Source organism: Pan troglodytes, chromosome 1 (genome assembly GCF_028858775.2).
Source record: "Pan troglodytes isolate AG18354 chromosome 1, NHGRI_mPanTro3-v2.0_pri, whole genome shotgun sequence".
NCBI classification, from domain to species: Eukaryota; Metazoa; Chordata; class Mammalia; order Primates; family Hominidae; genus Pan; species Pan troglodytes.
In genome coordinates this window covers 178,716,992-178,735,434 of record NC_072398.2, presented here as the reverse complement: position 1 = coordinate 178,735,434, position 18,443 = coordinate 178,716,992, and the positions used below count along the sequence as shown (strand labels likewise).

The 18,443-nt window shown below is 37.8% G+C and overlaps 1 protein-coding gene across 5 annotated transcripts in view; it reads left to right on the top strand.

Annotated features, from left to right (window-relative positions):
• Positions 1-18,443, top strand: part of ZFYVE9 (zinc finger FYVE-type containing 9) — a 205,675-nt gene that overhangs the window by 132,306 nt on the left and 54,926 nt on the right. For all 5 annotated transcript variants that reach the window (XM_016918251.4, XM_016918269.4, XM_063817586.1 and 2 more), the window contains 2 exons: positions 3,552-3,674; positions 6,704-6,859. In XM_016918251.4, the coding sequence (XP_016773740.1) occupies positions 3,552-3,674; positions 6,704-6,859 (279 nt within the window). The remainder of the gene's footprint in view (positions 1-3,551; positions 3,675-6,703; positions 6,860-18,443) is intronic.

Below are 18,443 nucleotides of genomic sequence, written 5' to 3'. Positions count from 1 at the left end.
TACATTCAGAAAGAACGTATAGTAAGTGTGAAGAGCACTGAATTTAAATGGCAGTTTTACTGTTAAAAATATTTTTAGGGATCTTGATAAGAAGTAAAATTATTATCTAATCAAAAGAATGCTTAATATTATGTGAAATTTTATTTTTATAATTTTAACTTTTATTTTAGATTCAAAGGGTACATGTGCAGATCTGGTACATGGATATAGTGCATAATGCTGAGGTTTGGGTTATGATTGATCCTGTCACCCAGGTAGTGAGCATAGTGCCCAATGGGTAATTTTTTTTTGTTTTTGTTTTTGTTTTTTGTTTTGAGACAGGGTCTCTTTATCCAGTCAGCCACTGATGGGCACTTAGGTTGATTCTGTGTCTTTGTTATTGTGAATAGTGCTGCGGTGAACATTCAAGTACATGTGTCTTTTTGGTAGAACAATTTATTTTCTTTTGGATATACACCCAGTAATGGGATTGCTGGGCTGAATGGTAGTTCTCCTTTAAGTTCTTTGAGAAATCTCCAAACTGCTTTCCACAGTGGCTGAACTAATTTACATATATATCAACAGTGTATACATGTCCCCTTTTCTCCACAGCCTCACCAGCATCTATTGTTTTTTGACTTTTTAATAATAGCCGTTCTGACTGGTGTGAGTTGATATCTCATTGTGGTTTTGATTTGCATTTCTCTGATGATTAGTGTGAAATTTTATTGCTGACATATATGGATCAGTATACAATTACTACATTTTTAGAAGGTGGCTTATTAATTAACCTCTCCTGAACTTTGTCCTAGGCTTTTAACTGGTCTCCTTGCCTTCAGTCTTTCTTTCCTTCATTTTGTCTTCCACACTGTTGCCAGTTATGTTTTTAAACATAGATATTATCTTATATTGCTTTTACTTAGAAATATTTAATGGATTCCCAATGTCTTTAGTGTAAATTACTTAACCTTAGCAAGCAATTTTTTTTTTTTTTTTTTTTTTTTTTTGAGATGGAGTCTCACTCTGTCGCCAGGCTGGAGTGCAGTGGTACAGCCTCGGCTCACCACAACCTCCGCCTCCCGGGTTCAAGCAGTTCTCCTGCCTCAGTCTCCTGAGTAGCTGGGACTACAGGCGCATGCCACCATGCCCGGCTAATTGTTGTATTTTTAGTAGAGACAGGGTTTCACTATGTTGACCAGGCTGGTCTTGAACTCTTGACCTGGTGATTTGCCCACCTCGGCCTCCCAAAGTGCTGGGATTACAGGCGTGAGCTACCATGCCCGGTCTGACAATGTTTCTTATAACCTTATCTCAGCCTGTCTTTCTAGCCATTTATTATCAACTTTATTTCCAGCTATTCCCCAGCACCTTACATGTATACTGCAGATTATTTGCTATTTTTTGAATATTTACTTTTCATTCTTCTGTACTTTTTCTTGTGCTGTGGAATAATGGGAAAGAATGGACTTCAGAATTGAACAAACCTGACTTTTAATGCCAGTACCGTTCCATTCTAGCTGTGTGATCCAGTTGGCAAGTCATTCATCCTCTCTGAATTTGTTTCCTAGTCTGTTTTATTTAAAACAATTATATAACTACACCTACTTAAAAGTCATTGTGGTTATTAAGTTAGATATCATACCTGTAAGTACATACCAAGAAAGTATCTGGCATAAAGTAGGCATGTAATTAATATTTTCCATTTCTTCCTTTCTTCTGCCTAGAATACCCCTCTCTACTGTAGACTTCCTGAAGAACTCCTCAACCTTTTAAAATCCAGCTTAATGGTTAATTCTTCTCTGAATCCTTACCTGGGCTGCTTAGAAAATAGTGTTTTGCTTCATTATCTCTGTTCTAATAGTGGTTCCTATAGACTGTTGGCTACATTAACACTTTTTCTCATTGCAATTTAGATATTATATTTTCAGATCGTATTCTTTCACTTAGACTATGAAATTCTTCATCTTATTTTATACTTGCATTTACTGCTCCTTGCATGGTGCTAGGCCCGTAGTAGGCTCTCAGCAAATGCTGTCTATATTGTACTCTCAAATGCAGCTATGTCCCAGATAGTTCAGCAGTGAACTTTCACATACAGTTAAGCATTCTTTTGATTGCATAATGGTTTTGCTCCTTTACCAGGACCCTGTAAAAATATCTATTGTTAGTAAAATTGCTGCTTAGGGTTCAGATTTTTATTTTAATAAATCTTAGATTAACAAGGAACTAAATTGGCCTACTCTGTTGTTAAAAAGAGTCAGATTGTTGGATTCTGTTGTTAGTAAAATATCTATTGTTAGTAAAATTATCTATTGTAAAAATATCTATTGTTAGTAAAATTGCTGCTTAGGGTTCAGATTTTTATTTTAATAAATCTTAGATTAACAGGGAACTAAATTGGCCTACTCTGTTGTTAAAAAGAGTCAGATTGTTGGATTCCATTTTCATAAAAAGTTATGTCCATTAAATCTAATTGTCAAAACTTCTCCTACCAAGAAAGAACAGTGAATTATCTATATTACTTAAACTATATTACAGTCTCTTCATCAAAATTTTGTAATTTTTTATTCCAGTGGGATGACTTTACTTAAAAAATTTTAAACTCAGGATTTGTCTTTCCAATAAATATTTTTAATAATGGAGTAGATATTTCCCATTGTATCCAAAAAATCCATTTTAAAATTTCCATTAGAAAATGGGAAATGATGTTACTTTGTTCTACCTGACTGTCCCTCAAAGATGCATTTTATATAAGACCAACCAAGCAACATTCAACTTTTAGGTTTTCAGTTCCTTTCCCATATCTCTAGGTTCTACAGTGATTATTACGCATGATTTGACTTCAAGCTGAAAGGACCACTGTCATTCAAAATGAGATGCTGAAGCACATACTTTGCTTCCAGAGATTAAATGAGAAGAGTTACATTCAGTATTAACTTGTTCATGTTCAGAATCTTATGTGTGATTTACTGATGATTTTAGTGACATATGTACTAAACTCTTAAATTATACTTAAAGGAATTGTTTTATGAAGCCAGTCACGCACAATACTTTTATTTTCTGGGTTCATTTTTTAAAGTTTAAGTTTTTAATTGTCAAAAATGTCAAACAGTACAAAAGGTCGTAGAGTAAAAGGTAGGGCTCTCTTCTACCCCAATTATTTGATATCCTTTCCAGAGGTAACTAGTATATTATCACTTTCTTGTATATCATGAGTTATTTTAAATGCTGGTCTTGAACATTTATTATATGAAATTCTTGTTTTAATAGTTGGAAAATTTTTATTAAATAGAAAGGTAGTCTTTAGATTGTGGCACAGACCACTGTGGGGAGAGGTCTATACACAGGATAACCACATTATCATCTAAGGTGGACTGGGTCACTTTTGAGAGTAAAAGGGGGCACTATTAATTTGATACTGAGCCAGCAGATACAAACCATGCTCTCTATGCACCTATTGATAAATCAAATGCATGTCTCTTTTCTGTGAATAATTAGCTCATTTCTCCATCTGATCTCTTTCTTGATTTGATCCTTTAACCAATCTATTACATTGTTTTCTCCCCTTTCAGACTATGCTGTGGAAGAGAAACCATCACAGATTTCAGTAATGCAGCAGTTGGAGGATGGTGGCCCTGACCCACTTGTATTTGTTTTAAATGCAAATTTGTTGTCAATGGTTAAAATTGTAAATTGTAAGTTATAAATTTTTAAAAATTAAAATCAGATGTTTTACTGACTCATAGTACATAAAACTTTCAGATTTATTACACACAAGTATTTTTATATAGAGCCACATCTTTTTTTTTTTTTTCTTTTTTTTTTGAGACAGAATCTCGCTGTGTCACCCAGGCTGGAGTGCAGTGGCACCATCTCGGCTCACTGCAAGCTCCACCTCCCGGGTTCACGCCATTCTCCTGCCTCAGCCTCCTGCCTGAGCAGCTGGGACAACAGGTGCCCGCCACCACGCCCGGCTAATTTTTCGTATTTGTTTTTTTTTCAGTAGAGACGGGGTTTCACCGTGTTAGCCAGGATGGTCTTGATCTCCTGACCTGGTGATCCGCCCGCCTCAGCCTCCCTAAGTGCTGGGATTACAGGCATGAGCCACCGCGCCCGGCCTAGCCACATCTTACTGAACACTGAGTTCTGAAAAAGTTGGTTTGTATAAAATGATATATCCCAGAGGACAGCTGTGGAACTAACCGAAACTCTCACATTTAGTTACAGGGGTGAGGTAGGTGAATTCTCCATGGATGAAAGCCAAACAAATCTTGAACTTATCTGAGTTAAGTTCTTCTTGAGATGAGTATGTTAAATCACAACTTACCACCAGAATAACTGGTGGTAGATAAATTATACAGGCTACTCAAATAATTTACATGCTGTGTTTTAATCCCAGAAACCTCAATTATGGTGCAAAACTTTATTTAGGAAAAGTGTTAACTAACACACAGTAAAGCTTCAATACATCATAAATTGAGATTCAGAAGAAACTTCTCAATTGTTGGTGCTAGCATCATGGGCATCAGGATGAGAAAGACAACAGTATTTGAGAATTTTTTGCGACAGAGTCTCACTCTGTCACCCAGGCTGGATTGCAGTGGCATGATCTCTGTTCATTGCAACCTCTGCCTCCTGAGCTCAAGCAGTCCTCCCACGTCAGCCTCCCAAGTAGCTGAGACTACAGGTGCACACCACCATACCTGGCTAATTTTTTTTGTATTTTTTTGTAGAGACAGGAGTCTCACCATGTTGCCCAGGTTGTTCTTGAACTCCTGAACTCGAGTGATCTGCCTGCCTTGGTCTCCCAAAGTGCTGGGATTACAGATGTGAGCCACTGCGCCAGCTAGTAATTTTGAGAATTATTTAGAGAATGCATTTATTCTGAATGAGTGTTAATAGGCAATTTTAAAGGACGGAACCTCTGGGGAACCATCCTGCAGTTCTCCATGTGTACTTAAGTTGATTTTGGAAACCAGAAACATATACTACTTCCTTAGAAGTTCTACATTGATGAAATGTGGGTTTCTGGCTTACTTGCTAATCACACTCTTGTATGTTTGGCCAGTTATTAATGCTTGCTACCTTCTAGGATCAGATTTAAAATGAATTTGATTGAAATTTCAATTTGCCATATCTAGTTTATAAATTATGCTTAGAAATTAGCTAACCTAAGACCAGGCACCATGGTGCACACCTGTAGTCCCAGTGCTTTGGGAGGCCAAGGCAGATGAATCACTTGAGCCCAGGAGTTCGAGACTAGCCTGGGCAACATGGTGAAACCTCATCCCTACCAAAAAAAATAAAAATAAAAATTGGGCATGGTGACATGCTCCTGTAGTCCCAGCTACTCTCGAGGCTGAGGTGGGAGGAGTTCTTGAGCCCAGGAGACGGAGGTTGCAGTGAGCCGAGATCATGCCACTGCACTCCAGCCTGAATGACAGAGTGAGACCCTGTTTCAAAAAAAAAAAAAAAAAAATTAGCTAACCTAGATTCTTGAAGTATATACCATCATTAGGAATGTCCTATTTAGGTACATAAAGCAAGGATTCCCAAAGTGAAATAAAGATGTCTTTGTTTTTTTGATTAACATTTGTTTTGATTTACATGGTGGTATTCATAATTTTGAGTCCTTTTTCAGTTCCTTTGGGGATCCCATTGTGTTGGGGTATGAAGAGTAAAAGTGTCAAGGATTAAACATTGTTTTTGACTACATATGGTTTCTGCTGTTCATACTCTCCGTATAGCCTTAAAGTGAAGGAGTGGAACTAAGTAGTTCAGAAAAGCCATCCTTTTCACTAATTTTTACAGCATGAAGCCAAGTAAAGTCATGTTGCTGATTATCTAGAATTTTTTCCTGGAAAGGACTATAGTTAAAATAGCTGGACTCTCTTGGTCATATATTAAATTTAATAAATATACATAAAAATATATTTCCTTTAGGTCACAACCTGAAGATAAAGCTATATTATTGGCTTTTGTTGTAATTACTTCTAGCCTTACATAGGTAATTACTTCCTTTGATGATGTGATTTTTTAAAATATAAAGGTGGAGGACTATGTTCTTCAATCACGTTTGGCTTACAATACATAGTTTGGTTTTATTTTAGTATTAATAGAATGTTGCTTTTAATAGGAGTTAAAAGTTTTAAGTGCGTTTTATTATTATTTCTTTTACTTCCATTTTAATCATTTTTCTTTTCTTTTTTTTTTTTGAGACGGAGTCTCACTCTTTCGCCTAGGCTGGAGTTCAGTGGCTCGATCTCGGCTCACTGCAAGCTCCACCTCCCGGGTTCACGCCATTCTCCTGCCTCAGCCTCCCGAGTAGCTGGGACTACAGGCGCCCGCCACGCGCCCAGCTAATTTTTTTGTATTTTTAGTAGAGACGGGGTTTCACCGTGTTAGCCAGGATGGTCTTGATCTCCTGACCTCATGATCCACCCGCCTCGGCCTCCGAAAGTGCTGGGATTACAGGCGTGAGCCACCTCGACCGTCCTCAATCATTTTTCCAAGTGTTTAGAAAAGAGCCACAGGCATTGGCATGTTTTATTTTCTACAGTAGGTTTTTGGCTCAATGCAGTGACAGTTCACAGTTGAATTATACAGACTCAGTGTGATCTATTTTAATCTTTGCTGTATTGTAACACAGATTTCTGTGCATCTTTTTTTAAGAGTAAGGATTGATAGGAATGTCTTTATTTTTGTGTTTTTATTCCATCTGTAGATGTGAACAGGAAGTGCTGGTGTTTCACAACCAAGGGAATGCATGCAGTGGGTCAGTCTGAGATAGTCATTCTTCTACAGTGTTTACCGGATGAAAAGTGTTTGCCAAAGGATATCTTTAATCACTTTGTGCAGCTTTATCGGGATGCTCTGGCAGGTAGGAATGCTTTATGACTTAGTCTGCTCCCTTTGTAGATGACAAAAAAATTTTGAATTCAAATACAAAATAATAGTCTTAACTTTGGACTTAAGCATGGCAGGGGACTTTGATATTAGTGGCAAGTTGAAGCTTTCCATGGTTTGAGGAAATTATAAATTTTAGTATTGTACCTGGTATAGTTTTTATTTTACAGAGGCTGGAATCAAAGCTGTAAGAGAATCTGGTGACCTAAATGTAAGAATATTTTCTTTTTAGTGGCCTGGGGTCAGGATATTGGTACCTGGTAGAAGGAAGCATATTTGTAACTTACTTCTTGTTTCTTTGGTTAACAATATTTATTTAATCATAGTGTAAATGCTAATGAATATTCAAATTTCAAAAACAATTAGCATACATGACTATGGCTTCAAAATAAATTGTAAATATTAACTGTAACAATTTAAAAGTAAAAGCATAGAGGTTAGAAGCTGGGAAAGACTAAGGATATTAACATAAAAAGAAACTAAGATTGAGAGAAAAGAAACACATTATTTGACATTATAGTTATTTATTATGACATTGTGTTATTTGACATTACAAAGTCAGCCTCCCTTTGATTTAACAAATGAGGTAGAAAAACGGTGTAATTGAACTATTCTTGTTTATTGTAACAGGAAGTCAGTACATAATATCTGTATTTGATAAATAGGGTTTATCTTTGAGGAAGAAGGCCTGGAGAGGGTGTGAGGGTGACCGGGGTATTAAAACTATTTTCATGTATTATTTGATAATATTTCATACATATATTAAAACCATAAATTATTCAGACTTTCTTAATGCAATAATTTTCATTGTGGGATTCTGTGCCAAAGACAGTATCCAGAATATAAAATGCACTTCTGTGAATGAAAGGGTTTATTGCAGCATTACCTAAATTTAACACAAAAATTCAGAAGCAACCTGAATGCCTTAGCTATAGGTGGAAAGTTTAACTGTGTTATACTTATTAGATGTGAGGATCTTTTTGAGAACTTTTTTTGGCCATTAAAACAATATTTATGAAAAGAATGTAGTAACATGGAAAATGCTCTTTAAATAATTACAGAAGCAGGATATATAATTGTATTTTTAATGTGATGTAGATTATGCATAAAAGATTGTGCCTTTATGTCTTCATTAGTCTCTACAATAATTTAGGTGTAGCATTACATAAGGGCAAGGTGATATATTGGAAACTGACCACATGATACCTGTGAAGTACCTTTTAATGTTTACCCTGTCTGTTCCAAAATGTATAGGGTTAAATCTGAAATCATCCAGGTCCTCCAGGCCACATAATACCCTGGAGCTGAATTTAGTCCTGGAAATAACCGGGAACTTTAACTTTTCTCCTCAATCTGAATGTATTCACTTTTAAACACTCTAGAAAAATGGCATTGGAGGTTCAAGTAATTGTAGATTCATGTGGGTTTTGAGAGTGTGTTAGAGACTAGGGTATGGGAGGTTCATGAATGTCTTATTTAGGAGCCCATGCTTTATTCTGTAGGCAATGAAGAACCATTGAAAGAATTTGAGATGATGAGTGACATAATCAGATTTGCATTTTAGAAAGATGACTCTGGAAGCAGTGTGAAAAATGGATCAAAGTCCGTGAGTCTGGTGGCAGTTAAGAAGCAATTTCAGGATAAGCAAATGTATATTCATACACTAGAATACTGCTCAACAGTAAAAATGAACTAACTGCTGATGTACACAACAACATGCATGAATCTCACAGACATTATGCTGAGCAAAAGCCAGGCACAAAAAAGTACATATTGGATGATTCCATTTATATGGTTTTCTAAAACAGGCAAAATTAATCTTTGGTGATAGAAATTAGGTCAGTGTTTGCCTAAAGTGAGGTGGGGGTGCAGGTGCTAGAACTGACTACAGAGAGTCCCAGAAAACTTTCTGAGATGAGAGCTCTATATCTGGATTAGGATAGTGGTTACGTGGGTGTTTGCCAAAACTCATTGAAATGTACACTTAAAATCTATCACTTTTATAATATATAGATTATACCTCAGTAAAATTTATTTTTTAAAAAGATATTGCAGGAATCCAGCAAGAAATTAAGAAATTATCAGGATTTAAATTAAATAATTGCAGTGGAAATAAAGAGTATTGGAGAGATACGAAAGATGTGGTGCTTCAATTCAGTAGGATTTGGTAACTAACTGGATATGGGGGGTTAGAGGGGACAAGTCAAGGTTGGCCTCAGATTCCTCGCTTGAGCACCTAAGTGTATGTTGGTCTTATTCATCAAGATGGTGAATAGAAGAACAGATTTGGCAGAGGTAAGGGAATTCTTTGTTCAGTGTGCTGAATTTGAAATAATGACATCAGATGAAACATGAAAATGGCAGATGATTATGTGGGTATGGATCCCAGAAGATAGATCTGAGTTAAAATACAGATTTGGGAGACACAGCTTTCCTGTGATTGTTGAGAGTATCGTTGTGAATGGGATAGGCCTGTGTGAAGAGACTACGGCTGTAGATGGAATCCTGAGAGATAGACATCCTCTCAAAGAGAGGATGTGAATTATTGCATGAATTATTAAAATATGTTTAGCATAAATTTTTTTTTTTTTTTTGAGATGGAGTCTCGCTCTGTCACCCAGCCTGGAGTGCAGTGGCGCTATCTCGGCTCACTGCAAGCTCCGCCTCCCAGGTTCACGCCATTCTCCTGCCCCAGCCTCCCAAGTAGCTGGGACTACAGGCGCCCGCCACCACGCCTGGCTAATTTTTTGTATTTTTAGTAGAGACGGGGTTTCATCGTGTTAGCCAGGCTGATCTTGATTTCCTGACTTCGTGATCCGCCCGCCTCGGCCTCCGAAAGTGCTGGGATTACAGGCGTGAGCCACCGCGCCCAGCAATGGTTATTTTTTTAAAAAGGATACTTATATGTCAGTTGAGTCCATTTTGAACTATTGCAAAAATTTTGAAACAACAAAAATACTTGGAACTGATTACAAGATACTAATGATAGTCTAAGGTCAGACTATAATACATCTAAGCCAACTAAAAATATTTTCTATAATGTAGGATAGGGACACGAACATATATATGTATATCTAAGGAAATAACATTTCAAAAGCATAAGTGAGACGAAAGAGTTTTTCCTTGAATAGGAATCATTTCACAACTCATCAAATATTGGGACTAGAAGGCATTTTAGATAATTTAATATAAACTCTTCATTTTTAAATAAGGAAAATCAGACCTAGAAGTGTTAATGGCGTACCTAAATCACAGACCAAGTTGGTGGCAGAATTGGGACTGTAGCTCCCAGATCAGTATTGTTTACATTATGTCAGTTGCCTCTGTGTATCCATTAATAATATATCAGTTCTTAAAAACACAGATATATTATCTATATACTATACATATTCATTAAGAACCTTATTTTTAGATAATCAGGGTAATAGCTTGATATATTTCACTATAAATTTTTTAATAAGTAAAAGCATATTTTGGGTGTTCTAAAATGGGGTCCCCAACCCACAGGCCATGGACTGGTATTGGTCCGTGGCCTGTTAGGAACCAGGCCACACAGCAGAGGTGAGGGGCAGGCAAGCAAGTAAAGCTTCATCTGTATTTACAGCTGCTCCCCATTGCTCACGTTAGCGCCTGAGCTCTGCCTCCTCTCAGATCAGCAGCGGTATTAGATTCTCATAGAAGTGCGAACCCTGTTGTGAACTGCACGTGTGAGGGATCTAGGTTGTGTGTTCCTTATGAGAATCTAATGCCTGATAATCTGTCACTGTCTCCCATCACCCCCAGATGGGACAGTCTAGTTGCAGGAAAACAAGCTCAGGGATCCCACTGATTCTACATTATGGTGAGTTGTATAATTATTTCATGATATATTACAATGTAATAATAGAAATAAGGTGCACAATAAATTTAATGAGCTTGAATCATCCTGAAACCGTCTCCCCTTCCCCACAGTCCATGGAAAAATTGTCTTCCACAAAACCCATCCCTGGTGCCAAAAAGGTTGGAGGCTACTGTTCTAAAATGATAGCAGGCTGGGCACGGTGGCTCATGCCTGTAATCCCAGCACTTTGGCAGGCCAAGCCGGGTGGATCACCTTAGCTCAGGAGTTCAAGACCATCCTGGCCAACATGGTGAAACCCCATCTCTACTAAAAATACAAAAAATTAGCCGGGTGTGATGGTGGGCGCCTGTCATCCCAGCTACTTGGGAGGCTGAGGCAGGAGAATTGCTTGAACCCTGGAGGCAGAGGTTGCAGTGAGCCAAGATCGTGCCATTGCACTCCAGCTTGGGCAACAAGAATGAGACTCTGTCTCAAAAAAAAAAAAAAAACTTATCGCAATTTATTATTCTCTTCTGTGTAGCACATTGAGTGAAATTGACAAATTGTATCTTAAATTTCTCCTGAGTGTGAAACCTTGAATACTGTATTACTAGCTTAGGGTTATTCTGCCCTAAATCACAGAAAAGCCTTAGGAGCTATTGAATGAACTTTTTTATAACTTCCTGTGAATTTTAAAATCTAAACTACAGGTATTTAATAACCATATGTGTGTTGTATATCTATATATGTGTGTGTATCTATGTTTCACATATATATACACACACACTTTTTTGTCATACACAGTTTTTGCATTCTGCAGTGGAGGGAAACATTATAATTTGTGAGAAATTATGTTCTGAGAGTTTCAGAATGCCTTCTGGTTATGACAGTGCCATCGGAGGTTGTAGACTATATATTGTTTCTCCCTGTCTCCTATTCATTCCTCCATATTTTGTACCTGTTTTTTGCAAACAATCTATTCAGAACATAGACTTGAATGAAATTGGACTTGTATCTACCAGATTGTTATTTCTGGAGTTAATCTCTGGTTGTTTCCCTATCTTACTCAAAAGCTACTTTGGCTTTGTATTGCCTTTAGAATAAACTGTGCTCCAACATTCAGTATTCTGCATGATCTGTTCCTATATTTTTAGTCTCATCTCCTGCTAGTCATCTCTCCATACTTCCATTGTAGCCAAACAAAACATTTATTGGTTCATTTTGTGTATATTCTGATGATTTTCCATTTCATTACCCATGATTATGCTACTCCCAACCGTGCTATTTCCCCACACCCCAACTGTCTCAATCCTATCAGTTGTCCTAAATCTTAAAGACCACTTTCTCCATGAATTCTTTCTTGATGACCCTCCCAGACAGAATTAGTCTCTTCTGAACTCCCTTAATCTTTTATTTTTAATTTAATTAATTTATTTATTTTGAGGCAGAGTCTCGCTGTGTCGCCCGGGCCGGAGTGCAGTGTTGCGATCTTGGCACCCTGCAACCTCTGCCTCCCGGGTTCAAGTGATTCTCCTGCCTCAGCCTCCCAAGTAGCTCCCAAGTAACTGGGACTACAGGCACCTGCCACCACACTTGGAATAATTTTTGTGTTTTTAGTAGAGACGAGGTTTCACCATGTTAGCCAGGCTGGTCTTGAACTCCCAACCTCAGGTGATCCACCCGCCTGGGCCACCCACAATGCTGGGATTATAGGTGTGAGCCACCATGCCGTCTAATCTTTTATTAAGAAAGTGTTTGGTATTGTTATGGTTTCAATGTTTGTCCACTCTGAAACTCATGTTGAACTTTAATTGCCATTATAACAATATTAGGAGGTGGGACCTTTAAGAGGTGATTAGGCCATGAGGGCTTCACCCTCATGGATGGGATTAGTGCTGTTATAAAAGGAGGGGGTTCATTCCCCTCTTGCTCTCTCTTTGGGAAGCTGAGGCAGGAGGATTGCTTGAGGCCAGGACTTTGAGACTAGCCTGGTCAACATAATGAGACCCTATCTGTACCAAAAAAAAAAAAAAATTAACTAGGCCTAATGGCACATCCCTGTAATCCCAGCTACTTGGGAGGCTGAGGTGGGAGGAGTCCTTGAGCCCAGGAGTTTTTGAGGCCATAGTGAGCTATGAGTGCGCCACTGCATTACAGCTTGAGTGACACAGTGAGACCCTATCTTTAAAAATAATAATAATATCATGTCATGGTTCATGTTTTTATTTTATTTTTCAAATTCTGAACCTTTTGGTAAATTTATTAGAATTATGGTATTGTAGCTTTGCAAAGTAATTTTTCAACTGATGAGAAAGTTATATGGAACTATTTATGAAGAAGTGATTTAAGACAAAATACCTAACATTTTTTGAACACTTAATATATGCTAACAGTATATTCATTGCCTTATGTACACTATTTTATTTCTTCTTAAGTACATCTCAGATTCATACTGTTACTGTTTCTTTTTGTTTTGTTTTGTTTTAATAATGTATTTATTTTATTTATTTATTTTTTATTATACTTTAAGTTTTAGGGTACATGTGCACATTGTGCAGGTTAGTTACATATGTATACATGTGCCATGCTGGTGCGCTGCACCCACTAACTCGTCATCTAGCATTAGGTATATCTCCCAATGCTATCCCTCCCCCCTCCCCCCACCCCACCACAGTCCCCAGAGTGTGATATTCCCCTTCCTGTGTCCATGTGATCTCATTGTTCAATTCCCACCTATGAGTGAGAATATGCGGTGTTTGGTTTTTTGTTCTTGCGATAGTTTACTGAGAATGATGATTTCCAATTTCATCCATGTCCCTACAAAGGACATGAACTCATCATTTTTTATGGCTGCATAGTATTCCATGGTGTATATGTGCCACATTTTCTTAATCCAGTCTATCATTGTTGGACATTTGGGTTGGTTCCAAGTCTTTGCTATTGTGAATAATGCCGCAATAAACATACGTGTGCATGTGTCTTTATAGCAGCATGATTTATAGTCCTTTGGGTATATACCCAGTAATGGGATGGCTGGGTCAAATGGTATTTCTAGTTCTAGATCCCTGAGGAATCGCCACACTGACTTCCACAATGGTTGAACTAGTTTACAGTCCCACCAACAGTGTAAAAGTGTTCCTATTTCTCCACATCCTCTCCAGCACCTGTTGTTTCCTGACTTTTTAATGATCGCCATTCTAACTGGTGTGAGATGGTATCTCATTGTGGTTTTGATTTGCATTTCTCTGATGGCCAGTGATGATGAGCATTTTTTCATGTGTTTTTTGGCTGCATAAATGTCTTCTTTTGAGAAGTGTCTGTTCATATCCTTTGCCCACTTTTTGATGGGGTTGTTTGTTTTTTTCTTGTAAATTTGTTTGAGTTCATTGTAGATTCTGGATATTAGCCCTTTGTCAGATGAGTAGGTTGCGAAAATTTTCTCCCATTTTGTAGGTTGCCTGTTCACTCTGGTGGTAGTTTCTTTTGCTGTGCAGAAGCTCTTTAGTTTAATTAGATCCCATTTGTCAATTTTGTCTTTTGTTGCCATTGCTTTTGGTGTTTTGGACATGAAGTCCTTGCCCATGCCTATGTCCTGAATGGTAATGCCTAGGTTTTCTTCTAGGGTTTTTATGGTTTTAGGTCTAACGTTTAAATCTTTAATCCATCTTGAATTGATTTTTGTATAAGGTGTAAGGAAGGGATCCAGTTTCAGCTTTCTACATATGGCTAGCCAGTTTTCCCAGCACCGTTTATTAAATAGGGAATCCTTTCCCCATTTCTTGTTTTTCTCAGGTTTGTCAAAGATCAGACAGTTGTAGGTATGCGGCGTTATTTCTGAGGGCTCTGTTCTGTTCCATTGATCTATATCTCTGTTTTGGTACCAGTACCATGCTGTTTTGGTTACTGTAGCCTTGTAGTATAGTTTGAAGTCAGGTAGTGTGATGCCTCCAGCTTTGTTCTTTTGGCTTAGGATTGACTTGGCGATGTGGGCTCTTTTTTGGTGCCATATGAACTTTAAAGTAGTTTTTTCCAATTCTGTGAAGAAAGTCATTGGTAGCTTGATGGGGATGGCATTGAATCTGTAAATTACCTTGGGCAGTATGGCCATTTTCACGATATTGATTCTTCCTACCCATGAGCATGGAATGTTCTTCCATTTGTTTGTGTCCTCTTTTATTTCCTTGAGCAGTGGTTTGTAGTTCTCCTTGAAGAGGTCCTTCACATCCCTTGTAAGTTGGATTCCTAGGTATTTTATTCTCTTTGAAGCAATTGTGAATGGCAGTTCACTCATGATTTGGCTCTCTGTTTGTCTGTTGTTGGTGTATAAGAATGCTTGTGATTTTTGTACATTGATTTTGTATCCTGAGACTTTGCTGAAGTTGCTTATCAGCTTGAGATTTTGGGCTGAGACAATGGGGTTTTCTAGATATACAATCATGTCGTCTGCAAACAGGGACAATTTGACTTCCTCTTTTCCTAATTGAATACCCTTTATTTCCTTCTCCTGCCTAATTGCCCTGGCCAGAACTTCCAACACTATGTTGAATAGGAGTGGTGAGAGAGGGCATCCCTGTCTTGTGCCAGTTTTCAAAGGGAATGCTTCCAGTTTTTGCCCATTCAGTATGATATTGGCTGTGGGTTTGTCATAGATAGCTCTTATTATTTTGAAATACGTCCCATCAATACCTAATTTATTGAGAGTTTTTAGCATGAAGGGTTGTTGAATTTTGTCAAAGGCTTTTTCTGCATCTATTGAGATAATCATGTGGTTTTTGTCTTTGGCTCTGTTTATATGCTGGATTACATTTATTGATTTGTGTATATTGAACCAGCCTTGCATCCCAGGGATGAAGCCCACTTGATCATGGTGGATAAGCTTTTTGATGTGCTGCTGGATTCGGTTTGCCAGTATTTTATTGAGGATTTTTGCATCAATGTTCATCAAGGATATTGGTCTAAAATTCTCTTTTTTGGTTGTGTCTCTGCCCGGCTTTGGTATCAGAATGATGCTGGCCTCATAAAATGAGTTAGGGAGGATTCCCTCTTTTTCTATTGATTGGAATAGTTTCAGAAGGAATGGTACCAGTTCCTCCTTGTACCTCTGGTAGAATTCGGCTGTGAATCCATCTGGTCCTGGACTCTTTTTGGTTGGTAAGCTATTGATTATTGCCACAATTTCAGCTCCTGTTATTGGTCTATTAAGAGATTCAACTTCTTCCTGGTTTAGTCTTGGGAGAGTGTATGTGTCGAGGAATGTATCCATTTCTTCTAGATTTTCTAGTTTATTTGCGTAGAGGTGTTTGTAGTATTCTCTGATGGTAGTTTGTATTTCTGTGGGATCGGTGGTGATATCCCCTTTATCATTTTTTATTGCATCTATTTGATTCTTCTCTCTTTTTTTCTTTATTAGTCTTGCTAGCAGTCTATCAATTTTGTTGATCCTTTCAAAAAACCAGCTCCTGGATTCATTGATTCTTTGAAGGGTTTTTTGTGTCTCTATTTCCTTGAGTTCTGACTGTTACTGTTTCTATTTACACATGAGGAAAATGAAAGACACCAAAGGCCTAAGTAACTTAAGATCACACAGTTAGGTGATAAGTGGCTGAGCCCAGGTTTAAATTCACCTATGTTGTCCATAAATCTCATGTTTCGAACCATAAGAAGTACTATAGTGTCTCTTGAGCTGTTTGTTTAAGAGACAGAAGTCTTGCTCTGTCACCCAGGCTGTGTAGCAGTGGTGCCATCATAGCACACTCACTGCAGCCTTGATCTCCTTGGGCCCAAGTAATCCTTCCTCCTCACCCTCCCAAGGGGCTGGGATTACAGGCATGAGTCACCTGACCTGGCTCCTCTTGAGCTTTCATGATCAATGTCAGAGATACACTAAACTGAGGACATGACCTTTTATGAAGTAGTCATGCATAACTGCAGTTTGCTGCATTACAAAGAACTCCAAGAAACTTTCTAAATTCTTTTGATGGCTTGAGTTTTAGTCATATTACCACTTAGAAATTTATTTATTGGCCGGGTGCGGTGGGTCACGCCTGTAATCCCAACACTTTGGGAAGCCGAGGCAGGCAGGCAGATCACTTGAGGTCGTGAGTTTGAGACCAGCTTGGCCAACAATGGCTAAACCCTGTCTCTGCTAAAAATACAAAAATTAGCCAGGCATGGTGGTGAGCGCCTGTAGTCCCAACTACTTGGGAAGCTCAGGCGGAAGAATCAATTGAACCCGGGAGGCGGAGGTTTCAGTGAGCTGGGATCACGCCACTGTACTCCAGCCTGGGTGACAGAGCGAGACTCTGTCTCAAAAAAAAAAAAAGAAAGAAAAAGAAATATTAGTATTTCTTGAAATGAATGAACCATTTGCTTGGAAATGGTTCCACTTGAGTTGATGTGAGGATTAATAAATATACTTTGAAACAAAAGGAAGCTATTGACACATAGATATTTAAGTTATATTTGAATTGAATTTAAAGATGGCTGGCTACTTATAAGCATTTGAAAAACAGTTTAAATTCCAAATTAAAGATGGAAAATTGTAAATTACTGTATCTGTATATTTTTTGAAAGGCTGTGTGACATACAAAGACTAGGAAATTGAAAGATCTGCTTTCTGCTTTCTAGGTTTTACTTTGCCACTTATTTACCTCGTCTTTTCAGAGTTACTTCACCTCTACCTCTAAGCTTCAGTTTCTTCATTTGTCAAATAAAACCCCAAATTTCAGGGAAATGGTACCGTTCTGCTTACCTACTAGCACTGATCTGATGATTACCTCATTAATGTTATGTAAAATTACTTTATAAACCATTGATATAAAGCATTTAACACCTTTGACAGGTCACTTAGAAGCAAGATTTGGTATCTATTTTGGTTATATGGGTTCACTAGTATTGGGGTATATATAAAATTAGTTCTGTGGATTCATTACATTGAGTGCAGTCGTTGAGAAGTACCTATATAAATTAGTACATTACAGACTTTATGAGTTCAAGAGCTTCAGATTAGGTCTTCAGATGAAAGCCTTTCTTTCTTTGTCAAATTCTTATACCCACTGTTTTATTTTTGCCAATATCTACACCTATGCAGTGTTACTTGTTTGTAGATGAGATGGTACATGATAGTCTAATTCAGTTATTATTGGTAATCTACATTTTTTAAAGTGATTAATATTTAAAGGATAAAAGATATATTTTATAATGAGAGTGGACTTCATGAAGAATCTGTGATTGGGATGAAGAGAGTGTTAAATGGAAGAGGCAGAAAGGAAATCAGTATCTGTGGAAAATAACTACCAATAGATTCTAGGCTCTAATAGGGAAATCGCAAAGGAATAATGAGTGAATGCCTCGAGTACTAAGCCAACATATTTTTCACCTCTAAGCTATATTTACTAGGACAGTCTTTGTGAAATATAAACATTACACTGTATCTTAGTCTATTTTTGCTGCTATAATGGAATACCACAGACTGGATAATAGGTGATGAACAGAAATGTATTTCCTGTAGTTCTCATGGCTGCAAAGTCCAAGATTGAGGGGTAGGCATCTGGTGAGGACCTTTTTGCTGCATCATCCCGTGGCAGAAGGGCAAATGGGGTGGGGAAGAGAGAGAAAGAATGTGTATGTGCGTGAGGGCATGTGTACAAGGGAGGGCAAACTTGTCCTTTCATAACAAACCCACTCCCAGGATAACAGCATTAATCCAGTCACCTCTCATGAGGCCTTGCCTCCTAGC